The 22,802-nt window shown below is 38.0% G+C and overlaps 1 protein-coding gene across 50 annotated transcripts in view; it reads left to right on the top strand.

Annotated features, from left to right (window-relative positions):
• TRDN (triadin) overlaps window positions 1-22,802 on the top strand; it is a 393,603-nt gene that overhangs the window by 149,634 nt on the left and 221,167 nt on the right. For all 50 annotated transcript variants that reach the window (XR_011522089.1, XR_011522078.1, XR_011522083.1 and 47 more), the window contains exon 10: window positions 5,547-5,624. Coding sequence is in view for 31 of the 50 variants with exons in the window: in XM_070556944.1 (XP_070413045.1) it covers window positions 5,547-5,624 (78 nt within the window). In the remaining 19 variants the exon portion in view is untranslated. The remainder of the gene's footprint in view (window positions 1-5,546; window positions 5,625-22,802) is intronic.

Here is a 22,802-nt window from a genome sequence, read left to right as displayed (position 1 = left end):
GGGTTATCTCAATGGCCTCCAACTGTTCTCCTGCTGCCTCTCACATCCTTTCCTCCACAAACCATGCTTTTGTTCACATAGCAGCAAGTGACCTTTTAAAAACCTACACGTCATACTGAAACCCTTCAAAGCTTACCATTGCCCTAGGGACAAATCCAAACTCACGGGAACAGCCTAGAAGGCTCTGAGAGCTTGTCTCTGCTCTCCAGCCCCACTGACCTTCAAGCAAGCCAGGCTGGTTCCTAGCGTAGGCTTTTTGACTTGTTTTTCCCTGTCAGGAATTCTTTTTTCAGAGGTCTTCCTGAGGGTTGCTCCTTTGAATTTAAGTCAGAACTCAACTGTCTCCCTTTCGGAGAGAGGACGCTTCATACATTATTCTCTCGTCTTGCAGTTTGTGTGCTTATACAATGGCCCTCCACTCTGCAACCCTTCCCAAGATTGCATGCCTTGGATGGGGGCCGCAACGGCCGAGGAGAAAACCTCCCTCTTAATTTTGCACTAAGCGGGTCCTCCTGGCCAAATCTTGCCATCATGGACTCCACGCACACAGAGAAGACACATTTTTCTAATTTGCACAAAGCTCCCTATAGGTTAGTGGAGTCCTCCTTAGCGGTGGCCCTGCTCTTCCTTCACTACCCAGTTTAGTATGATCTCTTTCCCCTAGTCATTCTCTGCCTCACCACTCTGTTTTGCTGTCCCTACATTTCTGAGATCTGAAATTATCTGTCCTGCTTGCTTATTGCTGGTCTCCTCCATCTCTCATGTAAACTACATAACAACAGGGTCCTTCTTTATTTTCATCCTGGTCCCTGGGTGATTTCATTTGTACAGTTATCTCCATGAACATTTGCAACAACCCAGCTGGAGCAGATATTATTGTTCTCATTCTACCTTGAAACAACTGACACCTCATTTAAGTGATAATTACTTGTTCACTACTGTCTATCTCCTCCATAAGACTGAATACAAGGCGTGCAAAGTACCTGGGTAGAATTTAGCAGTACATAAGTGGGAAGAACAAAGATGCCTATGATTGGAGTAAAAACCTGCTCGATCCACCCATCTCATACACGCTCCTGAACTTCTTCAGGTGATTCTTTATTGGCGAGGTCCCTGTTTCACAGTCAAATTTGCAAATTTGGGTTATTGTATGATAGGTCTCTCAAATGTTTGTTTGTTTTTAATAGATGAGGTGGGAAAGGGAGGAGTGGTTGACACCCCAAATCCCTCTGGTCCCTTCCTCCATTTGTAAGTGGTCCAAATGTATAAGGCAAGAGGAAGAGGCACTCAGTAAGGAAACTTGAAAGTCGAGGTGTCCTTATTTTATTTTAATAAAGGACAATAGCACAATCACGTCTCAGCCTAAAATATCAAATCATGTTTTCATTTAGTTTAGCATTTGTTCAATTCTAAACTTTAAAAATATTATTTTACATGTTACAAAAATAGTCTAGGAAACTTGTACCAATGTATAAAAGTAATATTATTGTTTTAACAAACTTGCCTATCATTTCTTTTCTAAATGCTGGTCTTCCCACTTTACGTTTAGTCGTAAATTTACAAATGCCTTTTAGAAACTGAAAGAAGGAACTGGGATAGAAATTTGTAATGATTTCACACTTTGTCTTTTTTAAAAATGTAAATGAATTTTAACTCAGTGATCACTTACTAGAGTGACACCTTCTCCGTCCCAGCATCTATTGCTATTCATGTTTACAGCGCAGGAGGCCTTTCAAAAAGTTTATGGTCTTCTGGGTGTGCTCAGTACCTCCAGGAAGATGCCAGGCAGGCCTAAGGAATAAGATATCTATCAGGCATTAGAGAAAAAAATATCCTCAACATATGTTTCAAGATTTAGAGGGTAGATTCAGTTGTCTAGGAATTGTTTTCAACCAGGGAATCTCTTTTGATAAAGAAACTACATAAATTAAGCCTTAGTGTAGTGAATTGTTTTTTACTTCATGTAATCTGACTTCAGCTCATTGCCTCCTCCTTGACTTGAGACTCTTAGTAATTCCATTCATCATTTCTAGCAAGGAAAACATCAGTAACTTAATCATTAGCAGGAACACATACTGTATACTCTCCGCAGTGGAATCTGACCAAACCAAAAACAATCAAACTGACTTGCATGAGAAAAAACTCATAACAATAAAATATTGGCATCTTACAAACATGCCATTCAGGTATTATGGAAATAAGCCAGCCAAAATCACTCAAGGAACAAAGATAAAGCCATTTCCCTATATTTGAATGTCAGGGAGATTTTCAGGTAATAGCTTGTAAAATGAAGGACACCTTTAGAGTTCCAATGTAAATTTCACCAACCTAATCTTTCCTTCGGAGAGTAACAATTCTCAGGAATTCCAGAGGAATGTTTCCTAATCATAAGCTTCTTTCCGGTAAATGAGTCCTGCTGTTTCTGTCATGTTTAATTTTATCTGTTGTTATGTCTTTGTTTTCTTACTTCAAAAATCTGTTTCAAGTCCTCTTGTGTAATTAGATGGGATATAAATTGTAAATGCATTATTGGCAAAAGAATTAATATTTTGAGTATTTACTATGTGTTGAATTCTTCATCACTTAATTCTCATAACAGCCCTAAAATCCATCCTCATTTTATGCAGGCCTTAACTGTGGCTTGGAGACTTGGTGGGATTTTCAAGATCACACAGATTATAAGGGATGGAGCTGAAACTCTCACTTATATCCATTTGACTCCCAAGCATGAAGACTGTATACTAAACAACATTGCTTTCATTACAAATTCTATTATTAATATAATATTAATAATTAATAATATTAATATATGATACATAAGGTATATAATATATCCATTCATATAGCAAAATGCTCTCTAATTTCAATAGGATTCTCTGACATTATTTGAACATAAAAGAAGACCTGTCCATAAGTCAGTACTAAAGTCATGAGTGATGCTGAAGTATGCTGCACCGAATTTGTTTTGGTGCCCCTAGCACAACAAAAACTTGTCCTGAGCTAATAATCACCTGCAAGGGCTAGCTCTCACTGTCACTGTAAAGGCAGGCAGCCATCTGGCCTTTTCTTTCTCTTTTTCTTGTGGTCTTACTTCCCCACTGCATCCACCACCTCAAAATGACGCACTCAGCGATTTTAGAGAACGTAATATAGTTCATTACAGCGGTAGATAATTTCTGATATAAATTGGATATTGTACTTTTGGCGCAGAAGCACTAGTTTGTGTGTTTTAATAGTTCTACATATTTTGGCATCAAGGGCTTTCTTTCACCAGATACTCTCTGCCCGGAATCCCTTCCTCCCCACTCCTGCCTAGGCCTTTAAATGCAGATTACAATTGATCTCCTCGTGGAGTCTTTTTCCAACATTCCCTCTGTGTATATTATTTCCCATCATCACACTGTATTATAATGATCTGTCTATAAGTAGGTTTTAGCCAGTATATTGGGAACTTCTTGAAGGTAGGGCTGGTGTTTAATTATTCTTCAGTGCTTGTACATAATAAGTGCTCATTAGATTTTTTAAAAATAAAATAATGACTTTATAGTTCCTCTAGGTAAATCTAAGAATACTTTATTGTGTAAATTATGTATAATTCCCCATGGGAAGAATTTTATATATTTTAAAATAAATTCCTAAAGACCTTATCAAAACCATAAAAGATGATTATATACTTACTACTGTTCGCAGGAGTATATGACAGGGAAGAAAGCAGCTTAGACTGGACAGGCACCATCCTATGAAGATATTTTTGAAAGCCTTAGTATTTAGAAACAATTTATTTATATTCATGACTACTTGTGTTTTAAGCTTTAGTCATTTTGTTGACTCCTTCCTAAATCTAGATTATCCCTAGATTTTAAAAACTATAAAATACCATCTTACCTTAGAAATATGTTTTCAAGAACAGCTCCCAAGAAAGACTTGGGGAGGGATCTTTCCAGGTATATATCTCTTTGATTGACGAAGGAAACTCAGAGTGAAAGCTTCGCTCCTCTGTCCCTTCCCAGCTGCAGTCCTGGACCCACCTATATAAGATGATGCTTTGCTGGCCTTAGGCAGTCTGAGATCTGGAGCCCACATGGAAATCCAGCTCCAATTCTTAGGAGCTGAAAGGTCTGAACCCCTGCTCACCTCACTTTTCAAACCGTAAAATGAAAATTATGCCTACACCCTAAGGATCTTAGGAAGATTGAATGACAATACATCAAAACTGTTTGGGAATGTTTCAGGCATGTAGTAAGCACTATAATAAATGTTAGCTGGGGAAAAATAATGTGGATCACACTTATTTTTAGTGTGCCCCAACTTACCTTTCTTTGCTCACTGAAAAAGGAACTTTCATGTTGCATGATGTTTCCATCAAATCTTTGCTGCCATGAGGAAAAAGTTTATAATAATATGGATTGATATTTTTCTAAGTATACGACCTGCATGTTATGAAATGATATGCTTTGTTTTTATGCATCCTTGAACATGCTCAAGAATCAACCTGGATGGGTGTAACAACTAGAAGAAAATCCTGCACTGAGTGGAAGCTAACCTCTGCTTGGGCTGAGGGCCTGGGCCTGGCATTGTCCTCTTCTCACTGCTGCAGAACGCAATGTGTGCAACTCCCATCGCTCCGCTTGCTAATCCACAATTTGCCAGAGCGAACTAATTTTGACGAATTCTAAAAAAGGAAAACTTCCAGTAAGCAGGCAGGTCTGCTGACATTTGATAATATCTAGTTGTCAGTGAGATTTTAGAAGGTGCGTATGCCCACGTTGATTCCTGGATTAAAAAGAAGCACATGGCAGGAGTTTATGGAATGCAAATGAACGATAAAACATTTTGCAAGCATTTCATATGGGATCATATGTTAGTTAATGTTTACAGTTCATGGCCCGGATGATTTTGGTTAATTAAAGAAATCGCATATGATAAGGAAGCACTTGGAAACAATTGCAGGCTTTTATACAGATCGTAATAAGCCTAGAGACTTGAGGGAGCCTTTCAAGGTTCTATAAAACTGAATATATTTTCCCTTTGGCTCATTATTTACTTAACTGCAGGTCATTTATTTTGGCAGGAGAAAATGTACCTGTTTAATATCAAAAGGCCTATGAATTTTAACCTTCTTTTATTGCACTATTGTATCATTTGAGAATTGCTAGTTAAATGAAAAAAATGGTGATTTTTCTATATATCTTAGGATTCCTCTCAGCTCCTGTGATTTTGGTTTCCATAATTTAAGTGCACATTGAAAATGAATTGCTTTATTTGATTGCATGTAGATTTTCCATTAATGAAGTTCAGTAGATATATTTAACATTGTATATATATCTATGAAAAGTAATATGTTCAGAAATGGCTGGGAAGATAACTGAGTGTATGTATCCACTTAAAGATCTCGCCTAATAACAATTTCCTATTGCATAATAATATGAATTTGTACTTCAGATTATGAATTATGCATGTTGGGGACACATCTAGCTATCTTAGTTGTGTATATTAAATTTGCTGATACTTTTTATTCAATACTTACTCCTGCATTGTGTGTACAGGACAAAGCCCAGCCATACCACCTCCATTGCCAACACAACAAGCTTCCAGACCTACTCCGGCATCACCTACTCTTGAAGGCAAGTATTTTATTTTATTTTTTCCAAAGATCTTCTCTATTATAGATAAAATAGAATGTAGAGAAACAAAACAAAATAATAACAGCAACAACAACAAAATCCATATTTTTTCAAATAGTGTCAGTGTGTCTAAACTCACTTTACTTCTCCTGAAATTATAGTTGGCCCCTTTTTAGAAAACCAAGAATTTCCTCTTAAGATTCTATTTTGGTGACCATGAGCTTCCTGAAGGATGACCAGCTTCATCCCCCGGAAATCAAGCCAGAAAGTGTAGAGACAAATGGACAAAGATATGCCTTAGAATTCTTGCAGTTTTACCACAACTTGATCAATTTAGTGTCTTAAGAGTCTGGTCCCAGAGTTTCTGGGTTTGAGTCTCAGTTCTACCTCTTACTAGCTGTGTAAATTTGGGAAGTTACTTAAATTCACTGCCCATGAGTTTTTTCATCTCTCAGATGGGACAAGAACAGTACTGATCTCACAGAGTATCGTGAGGATGAAATGGTATGTGTATATATATATACATCTGTGTGTGTGTGTATGTATATATGGCAACTTATAAGCGGTGTAAATAAAAATAATACTACTACCAACAAATTCTTCAAAATATGATGTTTCAAGATCAGCAAAATTAGAGGAAGGGTTACCATAATCAATTTTGCTAGAAGTTTAAAGTCATTTCTTTAAGTCTTCACTCATTCATTCCTTCAACTGCTGCTGATTAAATCTCAACCGTGGGATCAGGCCAGATACGTCCAAAGTACCAGGGATTCAGAGATTAATAGAAAATAGTTCCTGCCCTACCAAGACTCAGTATACAGACATAAAATTAAAAGTCATTAAAGAGGAGCCTGCTATAAAACACAAGTCATTAAAACCAAGAACATCTCTAACGTTTTGCAAAGGTGAAAATGTAGGTGTCCCCCAGATCATCACAGGAACGTTTCCACCCCCCAGCTCTGACCCTCTCTAACAGAGACCTTCTGTGTACACATGTGGACACCAGCCTGCTTGTCCAAGTTCTATCCACTCTGTCCAACAGACATCTGTTGGCTTTGGCCACCCCTTCAGACTAGGGGTGACCACACTTATGAGGATTTATTCAGGAAGAGGCCCATGTGGCCACTGTCTTCAGAGTAAGGGCTGATTGGGAAAATGTATTCCAGGTCCCAGGATCTGGAGTGTCCAAGAGAAAAGATTCCAGGTGATGACACCCTGTTGGCCCCACAGACTCCTAGACCCAGGACAGGGTGTAGCCACAGGAGGTCCCGGAAGAGCCCTGTAAAGCAGAGCCTCCAAGAGGGGCCCTGGTTGCTGGGTTCCAAGAGGTGTGCTGATTACCACGATGCGATAAGAACTGCAAATAAGTCAGTACAGAGTAGTGTGAAAGCCTAGGTAAGGGACAGCATAGCTCTGTTTGGAATAGATGAGGAGAACCCGGGAAAGGCCTCTCTGCAGAGGTGACTGAGAAGCTTAAGTCCCAAGAATAGGTGTTCAACAAGTAGGTAAGGAAGGCAAGGGCATTACTGATAAAAGGATTGGCATATGCAAAGTCAGGGAGATGGAAAGAAAGGAGTTTAGACCAGAGAAGTAGTTTAGCATGGAGAAAAGAAAGAAGGGGTGGAGAGAGCTTGGGATAGCTGATAGAAAGGCATACAGAGTGCAGAGTATGAAGGACCTTGTAGACTAAGCTTGGGATTTATTTTTGTCTTTAAAGTTTAACTATAAAACATTGAATAGTGAAATAAACCCATAATATACTCAGCCTGCAGATACATTTATTAATATTTTCTGTTCTTACTCATCTAACCCTTATCTTCTTTTCTTCCTTCCTTCCTTTTTTTTTCTGATTGTATTTTTGTTTGTTTTACAAATCTTTGACGTCATGCTATTTCACCCAGCTCAGGAATTTTTTTCTTTTAAAATTTTGATGAATTTACATGGTTCAAAATTTAAAAGTTACAAAAATGATGTAGGGAAAAAAGTCTCCCTCCTGGGCCTCTCTCCCAACCACCCAATTCTCCTCCTTCCAGGCTACCAATGTTAGTTACTGCGTAAACTTTCAGAGATATTTTGCACATATGCAAGCACAGATATTTCTGTCTCTGCTATGCAATATTTATTTTTTTTCTACAGAAGATGGAGAATTTCTGATTGATGGAATAGACATGTTCATTTATAAAGATTAACTTGACTGTCATCCTGCTAAGCTAGACTGGCAGTATGAAATTGTTTGCAGGCACTTGGGAAAGGAATAGTCCAAAGAAGTTGCAAAGCCTGAACTAAACAGTGGTATAGTGGATGGAGAAAAGCAGATGGATCAGAAAGATATTTGGAAAGAGAATCAAGTGGTCTAAGTATGTGATTGGGTATAGGTGCAGAGGTTGCACAAGGAATTAGAATGACTCCAGGCTTTCTGAATTAGGTATCCAGGTGGACAGGGATGCCATGAACTAAGATGGGAAACCATTGAAATAGGACAAGTTTGGTGAGGAGGAGCAGGAAGGTAATGGGCTCAGACTGGGACCTGAGAGTTTCCCATGGGACATCCAGGTAGAATTACTAAGCGGACCACTCTAAATTGGCACATGGAACTCAAGGAAGTATTATACAGCTCTTATCAGGAATGATGCATTCATATAACCTGTTCCCTCCTCTACACCTTAGCTTCTCTCTCCCAAGCTCCATTCCCAGATGAATCTCCAACAATGAGGAAGAAATGTCTGAGGATTTCTGTTCACTTGTTGTATCCTCCAAACCTCTCCTATGAAGGTGACCCAGGCCCTCTTGATCATTTCTTATTACAGAGTTGGTGGGTACCCTGTGCCTTGGAATGTAGGATAGTGATTAGCAGCCTGTGCTCTAGAATCACACAGATCTGGGTCCAAATTCTGGTTCTGCCATTTTCTATCTGGGTGACATTAAATATGATACCTAAACTTTCAGGTTCTTTATTAGTAAAATATTGATACTCATATTACCTACCACAGAGAAGTGTCCTAAAGATAGAATAAAACTGTAATAATTGCAGTTTTTGTTGTTGTATTTGATATTGGTGAACTTAGGAAGTTTGCCTTTGACTACATTTTGTTGGCTTAACAAAATTTTTCGGAAGAATTGGTTATAGATCATCAGCATCAAAGTCAACTGCAAAGCTTTTAAAAAATGCATATTCCTGCCACATCTTAGACCTAGTGAATCAGATTCTCTGACAATTCAGACAAGAAAAATCTATGTTTTTAACAAGCGCCTCAGTTGACTCTTGTGCTCATTAAATTTTGAGAATCATTGGTTTATATCTATGTGTAATAAATCTTACAAATCCTGCCAACTGTTTTACATTAAACATCTGAAATTGGTAGCCTACTTCAAATAGTCTTTCACTTACTTTTTGTATTTTAATTAAATCTGATTGTCTTGAGAGAGATGCATTGTCCAATTGACCATAGACCGCAACAATCCTTTTGGCCATACATTTATGTTTCACATAGTCAATAGCTGAAGAAGGACTTGACTAGCTGGGCATGTGAAGTTTTCCTAAGGTTGTGTTCTGACACCAGCATATATGTGTTTGTATGTGGGTACGACAGCTTATAAGTTCTTTATAAAACTAGTATGCACTTGTTTGTACAGATCCTGACCAAGTCATGCCTGTGGCTATGCTCTCTTCAACTCACATTTATTTAGAATATTACGTTTGTTTTACCTATATGCATTTTACATTTGATATCCCAAAACTCTGTAAAGTAAACATTACTATCGTCGATGAATAAATACAGACTTCGAGTTTATGTATTTCTGTGAAATTAGTAAATAGCAGGACTGGGATTCTAGCCCTGGATTTCTAATTCTGTGCTCAGGGTTCTTTCTACTAAAATACTTTGCTGACACTGGAGTTTGAGGACCGTCTGCTCAGTTTTCTGAGATGTCAGCAAGTTTTGGAAAATGAAGACGTGAGGTTTTGTCATTTAGATCTCACGCAGTTCTGTGATGGAAACATCATGTGATGTCAGTCAGGAGTACCCTTGTGATGCTTCTCAAAATTTAATATGCACACAAATCACCTGGGGATCTTGTGAAAATGCAGATTATGATAAAGTAGGTTTGAGGAAGGGCCTGAGGTTCTGCATTTTTACCAAGCTCTCAAGTATTGCTGATGTCGCTGCTCCAGGATCACATTTGAGCAGCAAATCCCCAGATGATTCAGAAGGCAGGTGAAGAGCAATTGGATGTTGCTAAAAATGCTTTTAATTTCATATTAGTCACCTGAATGACTTGTAAATGGCCAAAGGTCCTTCAGAATGACTGGAATGCCACTCATGGAGAAACTTTGACTGCTAATTGTTTGGGAAAAAGCAAAAAGTTTCAAGCCAAGTACCTAAGCATTCTAGAAAGGCTCACAAAACAGCAAGGGAAATGCCATTGGGAATGGGGGGAAAGGTTACATTATACTTGTAAATTGTAACAACCTATTATATAGTATGCAAAATATTTTGATTTGGCCAGCTACACAAATTGAATGAATTAGCAGTTGCAAATTTTAAATAAAAATACCACACAATTTGTAAGTCAGTACCGTATTAATTCCAATCTAAAGAAACTAATTTGTTTGGTCTTTAGATGACAACGTAAAGTTCGCATAAAGTCTCTCTCCAAGACTCCAAACCAACAATTCTTCTTGACTATTTAGAGAACAGTTCATAATCTAGTCCAGGATTTGAAGCTTTCGTCTCCCACCCAATTCAGCTACAAACATTATATTTGGCCTGCACAGGTTTTTTATTTATTGATTTTTGAATGTGGTCGTCTTGGATTTGGGGAGCTTCTTACTATTTCCATCAACTTCCACATCTCTGCTTCACCCATTCACTTATTTGGCACCAGACATCGTTTATGTGTGTGACAATTATGTGAAGAAAATTTCCTCTTGGTATAATAATTTCTTAAATTCCTGATCCACCTGAGTGTCTTAGTTGGCTCAGGTTACCAAAATGTTTTGCTCCATGACAAAATATCACAGACCAGGTGGCTTAAACAACATAAATTTATTTCCTCCCAGTTCTGGAATATAGGAGTCTGAGTTCAGGGTGCCAACATGGTCAGGTTCTGGTGAGAGCCCACTTTCTGGCTTGCATATGGCCACCTTCTTGCTATGTCCTCATATGTCAGAGAGAAAGCTCTGGTGTCCCTTCCTCATCTTAGAAGGGCACCAGTTGTATGAGATTAGGGCATCACAATTATGATCTCATTTAAGCTTAATCACCTCCCAAAGGCCCTGTCTGCAGTAGAGTCACATGGGGGTTCGGACTTCAACACATGGGTTTGGAGGGGGCACAATTCAATCAATAGCACTCGGTAGCCTCTAAGCTTCACTAACATATTAGTAAAGAAGCTTAAATGTTTAACTCATACAATTGTTTAAATATTTCTTTTTAAGTAATCAATGACTTTGCCTTTTTCCTTTCTATTAGATACAATTTCTCTAACAGTATAAATTCCCAACTTGCATCATATTCTCTGTACATGCTTATAATTGATAGGAGTTAAATATTTAAACAATTTTCTTAACTGAACTCAAATATAACTGAGTTCCTACTGAAGGTAAGAAACAAACAAAAACCCTGAGTAATCTCATCGCTGTCTACTCTTTTGTATCATTTACCTGGCTAGTAAGCAAATGATTTAGAAAAAATTTATAGGACCCAGATCGAAAAAAGAGAGAGAGAGATCAAAGGTCTATTTCTTTTGGCATTTGGACTGTAATAGCTTATGTGACTTGAGATAATTTGACACAAAACTGACAAGTGACTATCTCACTGCCCAAATGTTCGCAGGACAAATGATAGCCTATAAATAATAGTGTCACCTGAAGTTTCACCAGATTCTAATTCTGTTGTTGCAAGGTGGACATAAATCAAGGGACTCCAATTCCCCAAATTGAGGCAGATTTGGATAGTCAGAGTATTGAAGTGTTTGACTCCGACTTATCTCCTAGCAGAGGTTCATAAAACACCAAGTAGCAAATGTTTTGCCTATCAGTATGTCACTTGGAAAAGGATGTGTCATTTAAGTGAGACACTTAGGATCTGTTGTCATATTTGGAGAGCTATTTAATTTGACATTTCATCCTGGAACCCAGTACAGTGTTTAAGAGAATACATAATGTTGCAGGATGACGAGGCTTTTGTGAGTACCACTCTTACTTTGCAGAGAGGCAGCATCTTTGCACTGAGGATGCTGCACTGAGGAGGCTGCACTGAGGAGGCTGGCACTCAAGATGCTGGCACTGAGCAGCTTCCCAAGGAGCTCGGGTTATCAGGCGATGCTGAGATCAGGGGCTTTGTCAGGGTTACAGATGTGCTGCCTGTGACTTCATTAACATAATTGATTAGAAACTAGGACATATTTAGTATTAATCAAGCTTTCTTTAGTGAGGCTGATTATGCACCATCCTCTTGATGCACTATTTTAGTCTAGAACTTCCTTAGGACCAAGTTGCAAGAAAATGGCATTTTGTAAAAAGGGACTTACATGGGGCATTAAAGTGTGCTATTTGATTTGAGGAACACAGTTATAAAAAGTCAAAATGAGGGGCTTAAATGTATTTTGCATTTTAGAAAAAGTAGAGCTTATATAAAGACTGGATTATTAACTTTTTTTTTTTTTTTTTTTTTAAAGATTTTATTTTTTTTCCTTTTTCTCCCCAAAGCCCCCCGGTACATAGTTGTGTATTCTTCGTTGTGGGTTCCTCTAGTTGTGGCATGTGGGACGCTGCCTCAGCGTGGTCTGACGAGCAGTGCCATGTCCGCGCCCAGGATTCGAACCGACGAAACACTGGGCCGCCTGCAGCGGAGCGCGCGAACTTAACCACTCGGCCACGGGGCCAGCCCCAAGACTGGATTATTAACTTTACTCCTAGGAGATTGGAGACAATTCAGGATTTTTATCTGTAGAAATCTAAAAAAATCGTGGACCTTGTTCTGGGTGAAAGCACTCTGCAGGTCTGTGAAGCCCTTAAAAGCTTCATCTGTGCTTCAAAGCACTTGACAAAAGTGACTTTCTCCCAGCACTCACTTGGTTCTGCGAAGTATTGGTACACTTCATATCTCAGACCACTATCTAATGCCTTGAAGTCACGTCTTGCCTTTCTAGAATTTCACTCCTCTCCCCACAGCACACTCTTTGTACATCATAATAAAAATCTCTGTCGCTTTGAATCTTTGGATATAAAGAGACTAATTGTACATTTAATCAATTATTTCCTTTGACTATATTTTTTAGAATATGATTGGCCAGAGAAAACTGGCTACAAGAGCATTAGAAGATCTTATATAACAACTACCTCATGTCATCATTCTGATCACTTGTTGTCAACTTGCATTTAATTATGAACATAGCTAATTGGAACTAACTTAAATATGGACCTAACTTAACTATAATATTAATTCTCATGATCTTTCAAAAAAGTGTTAAATTTTGTGACAGAATTAATTTCCTCGTCTATTGGGAACTCTCACTGGGGCTGGAAGACCTGCACATGCAAAGACAAAGAGCCACTGTCGCTACCCATTCACACCCCAAATGGAGCAGATTTGTGAGAGCTCACATCTATGTGAGCTCCCGCCCCCAATGCTACCTTATTATAGTAACATTACAGTTGGTTTTACCCCTTAACATGAGAGCTCTTTTAGCATCAACAGTTTGTCAGAGCTCTATTTCTCGGGAGGGATTAGTCCCTTATTGCTCTCAGACAGAATCCTCAGTGATTAAACAACACAACGTTGGGTAACATTTTCCATCCCCTCCCCAATCACCAAAAAGAGTTGCTTCATAAAATCTTTGAATAAGGGGCCAGCCCCATGGCTGAGTGGTTAAGTTCGAGTGCTCCACTGCAGGCCCAGTGTTTCGTCAGTTCGAATCCTGGGTGCAGACATGGCAGAGCTCATCGAGCCATGCTGAGGAGGCATCCCACATGCCACAACTAGAAGGACCTACAACTAAAAATACACAAATATGTGCCAGGGGTCTTTGAGAGAAAAAAAGGAAAAATAAAATCTTAAAAAACAAATCTTTGAATAAGTAGAATTACTATATATGATTCCATTATTTTTTAGTCAATAATGCCAGAAGATTTTTTTCTTTCTCCCACTCAACACAGACATCCCACTAAACACCATGTTTTTTATTGCCATTCATCTCTGAAGGATTGAAACTTCTACTCACATCTAATTGCTCCATTAAGTGTAAAATTGCCACAACTTGTCTATTGTAGCAAAGATGTGGAAGGAAGAAGTTAAGTAACCCCTAATTAAGTCTATATCTTACACTTAAATTACTTTTAATATTTTGTTACAAACACAATTTGCATGAATGAAGCCAGATATAGTGAGGTGAATAAATACTGTATAACTAATATCTTCTTGAATAAATATAGAATTGGTACTAACTGTATTGCAGTTGTAAATAATATAAATGCCGTTACCTATATGTAGGCAAGAGAACTCTAGAGAGAAGACCAAGGACTCAGCTTCCCATCTCAGCTTTGACACTTATCAGTTGTATAATTTTTGACAAATCAATTGACTTCTTGGGCCTCCATTTCTTTACCTGTAAACAGTGGGGCCTGAACTCGAATGGTCTCTTAAGTCCCTCTCTGCTTTCACCCAGAGATTTCAAGCTTGTTTTTTTCAGGCTGGTAGGTTGGTGATAAGCTGTTTTAAGAGCAGAGTGAAGATTCTATGGCTTTACATAGTGGTTACATAGCTACTGTAGATATGTAAGCTATGGTCATAGCCTAGATAGAGATGTCAAACTTGTTGGGCAACCAGGCATGCCCCTCTGTAATGGATAATGCTATGAAGCATTATTTACTGAAGTACAAAAATGAGTTGTACAGATCATAAAGGCTGTAAAAGTTAGGAGGGAGATGAGATATGAGTGAGGAAAGGCTATGCAATGAAATCACAAGACTCGCATTGGGCCATAAAGAGTCAGTTGGTAGGATTTGTATAGAGGAGAAATGAGTATTATGAGAAACTTATTATAAGATAATTTCTTACCATGGGATGCATCAGAGGACAATGTTCTACAGGAGCTAGTAATGTTTTATTTACAATTCTATTAAACTGAGAACTTTATCACCTTAGCTCTTCAGTGAGATATATCCTGAGAAAAGAGAGTAAAATAATAAAATAGAAATTTGGCCCCAGTTCTTATTCCATTAACTCTGTGACACAATAAATTTTATTGAACTTCAGGCCAATATAATATTTTCCTTTGTATTGTGTGAAATAAACTCATATCTTTCAGAGATTTTTAATGGGATTGACCTGTAGTTATAAATTTTGGTAAAATATATAAACCAAACTACTTTTCGTACCTATTTCACTTAGAAAGCTGCTAAGATGACTGAATGAGATAATGTATATAAAAACTTAGCACATTTTCTATCACAATTAGGTACTCAACCCTTAGTCGCTAATGTCATCATTATCATTTTTCTATCAGGAAATTTCTTTTATATGTATAGTAAACCATTAATTTTTATGATAGTTTTTTATTTGTATCTATAGAAGATAAAAAGGTAATTGCATAAAAGACATTAGTCAGTATATGGGGAAACTATAATTTCTTAATACAGGACTGGGGTGATATCCTGAAGGGTTTTATGTGCACAACTAAAGCTTTTACTCCTCCTCACAGACTGCAGGAGCCTGCTAAAGCAATTGAGAAGAGGAGTGGAATGATTAGATTTGCATCTTAGATTGTCATGTCAGCTATAGAAAGAATGGATGGGTGAGAGGTGGGGCTTGGGGGTTTGGAGACAAGACAAATAAGAAGCCTCCTATTAGGCTACTGCTCACGGGGAAGAATTCTGCTACTTTTCTTTTAAACAATCACATTTAACCCTCCAAACAACTCCAAGCAATGAATATGATTTACATCATTGTATAGAGACGATCAGACAAATCAAGTAAATTGCCTACAATAACACAGCTCTAACAGTGGTATAATTGAAACTGGAAGCCAGGTGTCTCATACCCAGGCTCAGTCTATTTCCATTGTCTTAGACTAGCAATTAGGCGTTAGGGCTGAGCATAATTGCTAAAGTCTTATCTGACCTGGGTAAATGAATGGCATTACAAATAAGAACTTGATTTTGGAAGATGACAATGAGTTCGGTTTTGGGCTTGCTGAGAGTATCAGGGTCCCTGGCACACTCAAATGAGTGATTAATGAATGTAGTATTTATAAAGGCTTGAGCAGAGTTATGGTAAAGCACCCCAGAGCTAGCAAAACAGGAAATATTTATCAGCCCTAGGCCTGAAGGGGCAGGAGAATGGAGTGGTTTATAACCCAGAAGCATTGTAATTCTAGGAGAGAGACACCCAATCAGAGCTATGTCCTTCAGTAGGGGAAAACACCATAGACACTACAAATGATGTGTATAACATTCTCAGTGAACCAGGAAGGGACTTGGAGAATAAATGCCCATCTCTCTCTTTTTTTTCTGCTCTATTATCTCTTGATGTTGCTCCCATGAGCCAAAATAACCCACATCTGGAAGGCAGAGGCTTGGTTAACACAATCCATAAAGATCAGGGTGGAGACTGGGCCTGGAGAGAAAATGACGACTGCCACATGTTGGGCAGCATGCTGAGCTCAATTCACTCTAGTGGTCAGCCCCACTTGACAACCAAATATAGGAGTCTGCAGTTTACAAAAAAAACCCAAATATAGGAGTCTGGAGTTTATAAATGAGGGAGATACAGATATTGGAGTCATAAGTTTAACCTTAGCACAGCATTTCCTGAAGTTTGTTATGGGGAACTCTAGTTCTGTGATATTCTTTGCGGAAAAAAAATTTCATGACAAAATATTTTTGGTTAGCATAATATGTTACATTTCCTTCCTGGACATCACAATGTACACTAGTATGCTATGAGATCCAAGAAATTTTCTTCTTCAAAAAAATCTGTTTAATTTTTTGAACTCAGTGATTCCCTTATTTTTTTGATCACAGAAACTTTTGTGTTCCCAGTAACACTTATCAAGCTCCCAAGGAATAAGTGATCTTACAACACCCTGTGTCACAGTAAAGCTTAGGTGTGAACATAACTGAAGTGCAAATAACCATGGCTGTGAGTGAGATTGTCTAGTGCATAGAGTTCGCCCTGGAAGAGAAATGTGGGGAACAACATTGTTTTAGTCAGGGTTCTCCAGAGAAACAGAACCAACAGGATGCATGTGTGTGTGTGCACGCATGCGCGCGCACACACATACACACACACACACACACACACACACACTGGGCTGAGGGCTTAAGGATCATGTGACTGTAGGGGCTGACAGGTCAGAAACATGCAGGGAGTGTTGGCAGATTGGAGATCCAGGGAACAGCTGATGCTGTATTCTCAAGTCCAAAGGCAGCCTGAGGGCAGAATTCCTTCTTCCTTGGGGGCCTTGGCCTTTTCTCTTAAGGCCTTCAACTGGTTGGATGAGACTTGCTTGCATAGGGAGGGTAACTGCTTTACTCAAATTCTACTGATTTAAATGCTAATCTCATCTAGAAAATACCTTCCCTGCAACAACTAGACTGGTCTTTGACCAAACAACTGTAACCACAGCCTAGCCAAGTTGACACATAAAATTAACCATCAAAAACACCATCCAAAAACAGACTGGAAGACAAAGATGAGAGGATATGAAGGAAGAAAGGGCACAACAGGACCAAGAGCTCCAGAGAGATGGATAGCACAAAGACTGACCACGGACCTTCAGATTTGTCAGTTGGAAGATCATGGTCTCCTGTTCCTGCCTCTAAATTATCTCTCTGCCACATATAAATGAGGGTATAGGAGTCAGGAGTCTGAACGAGAGGTCCAATTGTGAGATTTATATTAGTTTCTTAACCTGTCAGAGACTCAGTTTCCTCACCTGCAAAGTGATATTTTTGAAACAGATGATCTCAAACGTCTGTTCTATCTTCAAAATTTTATCATGCTCAAGGCCCTTATTTCATTTATTCTTTTTCCCTCCACGCGTTTATTTCATTTCCTTTGTGTTACCCAGTGGGCTGATCAATACTTCCAAGGGAAAATGAGTCCTCTATTTCAGAGTCCTAATCCTTCCAATATTCTGTTGTCATTTTAAACTTCTCATTTTGAAAAGATTTTAGATCCACAGAAGAGTTGTAAAGAAAATGCAGAAAGTTCTTTTACACTCTTCTAGAAGCTTCCTCTAATGGTAACAGTTCACATAACCATGGTTCACCTAACCAAGACTAAGAAATTAACTTTGGTACGGTACTATAAAGTACAGACGTTATTCATCTTTCACTTTTCAATGGTTTGTAAAAGACTTTTAAAAAATTATTACTTACAAGTGTGATGGGGAAACATATTAATATAGGTATTCACAGCTTTTCTCCCCCACCTTAAATTCTGAGGAATATTCTAGATTTACCTCGTCCGTTCCTGAATGTTTGTGTTCCGCTCAGGATATACTGGGTGAGCAGAAGGATTGGAAGGAACCCATGGAATTAAATTAATTCATGTTCTAACAGAAAGGGTTACTCCCCAGAAGAAAATATCAGATCTGGATAGGGAGAGAAGAGGTCAAGAGAAGGGAATAGGAGAGCCAACATGGGCTGGAGTGTTTTTAGTCTGCTTTTGGGAGCGTGAAGGGTTTTGGGGAGCAGCTGTGATAAGAGTGGGCTGAGAAGCTTGGGTAAAGGAGAGAATCTTTAGAATGTTTTGCTTTGGGGTGTACAACATTAGCTATTTGAGAGACTTCAGTAAAGATTTAAATTTATCTTCAAATCTTCTTGGATTCTTGTTTCTTTTACCTGCAGCACTGTGCTAGGTCTGGGCATGCGGTAACACAGTTATATCTGAGTTAATATGTTAAGTGTGATTCAGCTTAGTATCATGGAAAAGTAGATAAGTCTTAACAACTGACAAGCAAACGTTTAAAAAAAGAAACCCAACAACAAATAAGCGGAAATGTCAGGAAAAAGGAAAAGAAAAATGGAAAGAAATGAGAGTTTCCTATGGATCGTGAAATATAAATACATTTTAGTAGACATTGAATATATTTCAGGAAAGCTGACATCTCTGAACTTAGAACTTTTCTCTCGTTATTTGGTTTTGATTTCCCATTGTTGATTATTAAAAAGACTTCTTGTGACAATCATTAACTTTTACCCATTGACCTATATACGAGGGAAAGAAGTTTTGTTTTTCTTCCCCTACACATCTGGCAATATAGCTAGGGGCGTCCATCTGATTCAACTGTCCAGGAGCAGTAAGTTTTTACTCTGGAGATCCCAAGAAGCAGGGAGCAGTGAAGAAAACACCTGTTGCTGAGGACCAGCTTCCTGGGTCAGAGCTCGCTCATAACTTTTATGCTGGTATCAAGAAGTAGTTTCTTCCCTGCATTTAGACCAACGACGAAGTTAGGGGTGAGAAGGTTTGTGAATCTGAGTGAACATGATCTATTAATAGCTTTCTCATTGTGGAATTCTGATTGGAACGCTCTTGTGCCAGCAAATTTTTCTCATAAAGCAATTTATAAGAAAAAAATGGGTCCCTCTAAAGCTCTAGTTTACAAGTACCAATTTTTCTTTATAAAACATTTATTTGCTACTTGTGTCAGCTTGACCTAAATGTTTCTTTCTATTATACAAGCTTATTACAATTCTAAATGGTATTATTCTGCCTCTCTAGAACTGATGAGAAAAGTGACTACATCTTTAAAGCCAGGTCTGTTTTAGCCAAATGGAGGAAAGAGTTTGGCATTCGTTCATATAGTAAAGGGTGAGGGAACGCTTGCTTCAATTAGGTGAGGACTTTGTGTAAAAACTTTTTAGTCTCCTAGAATAGACTTATTTTAGGAAGAAGATCAAAACTTTGTTACTAGTTTGATGTAATCCATGAAAGATGATGAAATTCGTATAGTCTATTAGTTAAAACAAACCTAAATTCAATATATTAAAACTATTACAGCTTAAAAAGTTGTACTCTTTCAATGGGCACTATTTCCTTTCTAAATGTTGATATCCTTCAGGCATATTTTTAAAAATTGAAAGGCTTCAATTGAGAATCAGACATATAAATGTGCTCAATATACCAATAACTTTTGGTAATTTTGAAGTCAAATTATATTTTAAAATAACTATTGAGTCTAATTTAATTAGTAAGTCAAGCTATAAATTCTCAAGGATCTGTTATAAAAATAGCAGTTTCTTTGAAATGGTACTTTAATTTATATTTTTATTTTGACTGAAAACTAACTTTTTCTCTAAGTATCAATAAGTCAGTCACAGAAGGGAAAGGCTCAATTTTATGATGTTTCTAGCCATTCTTGACATCTTAAATGCAATGAAGTGATTTTGCAATCCATTTCCAACTGCAATCCATTTCTACAAATGTAGAAAAAGCATATAGATAAAAATATGGAAAAAGTAATCTTATGCAAATAATGTGATATTGAAAATGAAAAGCTATTAGAAAAGAATCTTATATTTATGTTTTCCTTGCCCTTGCAGAAAGACACATTAGAAAAGTATACAATAAGAGATCTTAAGCCAGCAATGATTCTGCATTAAAAATAAACTTTAAAAGTGTTAGAAGAGTTTTCAAAAAAATCTCCAAATGGCAGCAGCATCAAAAAAATAAAACAAACAAAACAAAATAAACCCCTAGGAAAACAAAAAGGAAAATGCTATTGTGCTACATGGAGCCACCCAGAGACGAGTGTGTGTGGATGGAGAGAGTCTCACTTGAATAAACGTCAATAAACTTTAATTGAGCATTTGCTTTCCGAAATGTAAAAGCACTGAGAGGAAAAATAAACATCAGTGTGCCTCTCTCTCTTTTACACTCACACATTCACACTGAGGTTGCCTATGCTGTTTCCCACCTATACAGAAAAGTGAAAAAGAATAGATGTGGCAACCTTCCTCTGTATAAATGTAACCCATTCAAAAGTAATGCAATCACTTATCTGAGAAACTTTTATCATTTTTAGAGGCTTGGGAGAAATCTACCTCATCCATATTAAATATTAAGTTTAATTAGCATAAAAAACTTTTTGCTGTTTGAAATGTATCAAATAATCTTTCTCTTTGCAATCCCCTTTGCATACTAAATTCAGAAACAGAAAAAAATTGTCACCACTTCAGAGGACTGTGGCTGTGAGAGAGCTGAAAGATGAGTTTCACAACAGTGACATAGCAGTCGGCACTCCTTTCTGTCCATACCTCAGCAAGTTCCCGAGTTTTTGGTAGAATAAGTCTACCTCGTGCTACATTTTCCAGGTTGCAGGGGAAAGAACAGGGTTTGTGGTCATCTTTAGTTTCGAATCCTTGTTCTGTCATCTGTGTGTTTGTGAAGTTGGGCAAGTGACTCATCTTTCAGGAGCCCATGTTCTCACAGGTTATAGGATGTGTAGACTTTTACCTGAGGACCAAGTAGATGTTACTGCATGGAAGGTCACATGCTTTATTCTATTTCCCACCACCTTGAAATTAGTGTGGTTCCAACCAAAGCTAAATACATTTTATTGCCTTGCTCTGACCATATAAAGTAATTCCTGAGATCACTTCTCCACAGTCTTTTGAAGCTTAAAGGAGCACTGTCTGTAGTAGAGTCCTGAAAAAGTTTGAATTTACACTGATAAGATCCGGAGTGGGACCTTTGCTTCCTGAATCGTGCCTCATCGCTAAGAGTTCTCACCCTGTATCCACAGGACATGAGCGGGCACTCTGTGCCTCAGGTCCTTCAGCTGGCATTCATAGTAACACTTCCACACTCAGTTCAGAATCAGGCCCCACATACCATTTCCCCCAGGAGGAGCTTTCACGCCTTTACTTGGCGCTCTTGAGTTTAGGCCTCTCTGCTGGCTCCCTTAGATTCCACCCTTAATGTCCCTAAATCCTTATTGGAATTGTAATCTTTCTCACTTCTTATTCCCATACCCAGAGTTCCTGGAAGAAGTCTTTTACAACCCTACGCTCTGACAGGGGGGTTGTCATTAAGGCTAAATAAACATTTGTTTATTTAAGTGAACAAAAGTTATAGATGTAAAATTCTCTGGGGAGTCACTGAAAGATGCTATGGAATTGCTGGTTGTGAATTTGTTGTTGTCTTTTTATATGTCACCCGTTCAGAAAGGTTTACTCTTCTTTCACTTTTTAAAAAGCAGTGTCACCTCCCATCCTCTCATATTCTAATCCTTTAGACCAAGATCTATTTCTTTTCTGATCCTTATTTAGACCTGACATTACGTGCACATATATACGTATTTATATATACATGAATATATATATATACATATATACATATTAATTTTTAAACCTTAAAAGTGGACTTTCCTTGCTTTGAAATTTTTTAAGCTATAGCCAAGTCAGAGGACGTGCAATAGCTATTTACAACTCTACAACTTTTTAAGTTGTCTGTTCCTGGCAAAATTAGGAAATAAATGCAAGATGATGCTTACTTCATTTGGAGAATGAAGGAATAAATGAGTGAGGAGGAGCTTAAGTACACTCTACTCCTTCCTCTCCTGTTATGTTGAAACAGAGGATTTACTCACAGTTGCATAAGGCAGCGGCTACTAATTACAGCAAAACTCAGACTGGAATCCACTTCTCCTTCATTCCAGTACAGGGCCCCTTCACAACATGTTAATTCCTCATATGTACTTTTTTCCTAAAGTTTCTCAATACAAAGTATTCCAGACATAGCCTCCCTCAGTACAGAAAAATAAGAATTAATGTGCATTTACTCAAATAGTTCAATGAATGCCACACCTAGAAAAATTGTTGAAGAGTATCTGTGGTCAGATTTTTATTCTTTCTAAAATCTAGTAATAGTCAGTCGTTGCTGTCATTATTTTTTGAACATCCACTCTGGTCCAGGCACTTTAGCTGTTTCTCCATTCCTCATAACAAGCCAGCAGGGTACATTTTATTAATCTCATTTTTCAACTGAGGAAAATGAAATTCAGTGTGTCACAGCACATTGCCTAATGTCACACAACCAGAAAGGGTCAGAGACAGTATTCAGACCAAGGTCACCACAGCTAGCACCCATGCTTCCTCTCTTGCATCATGCTCCTCTGGAGATAATGACAGAGAACTCGAATAACCACTGGCGTAATGGAACTTATCTGCTT

Source organism: Equus przewalskii, chromosome 9 (assembly GCF_037783145.1).
Source record: "Equus przewalskii isolate Varuska chromosome 9, EquPr2, whole genome shotgun sequence".
NCBI classification, from domain to species: Eukaryota; Metazoa; Chordata; class Mammalia; order Perissodactyla; family Equidae; genus Equus; species Equus przewalskii.
Note: the sequence above shows the minus strand (reverse complement) of the source record. Positions and strands in the feature narration are given on the sequence as shown.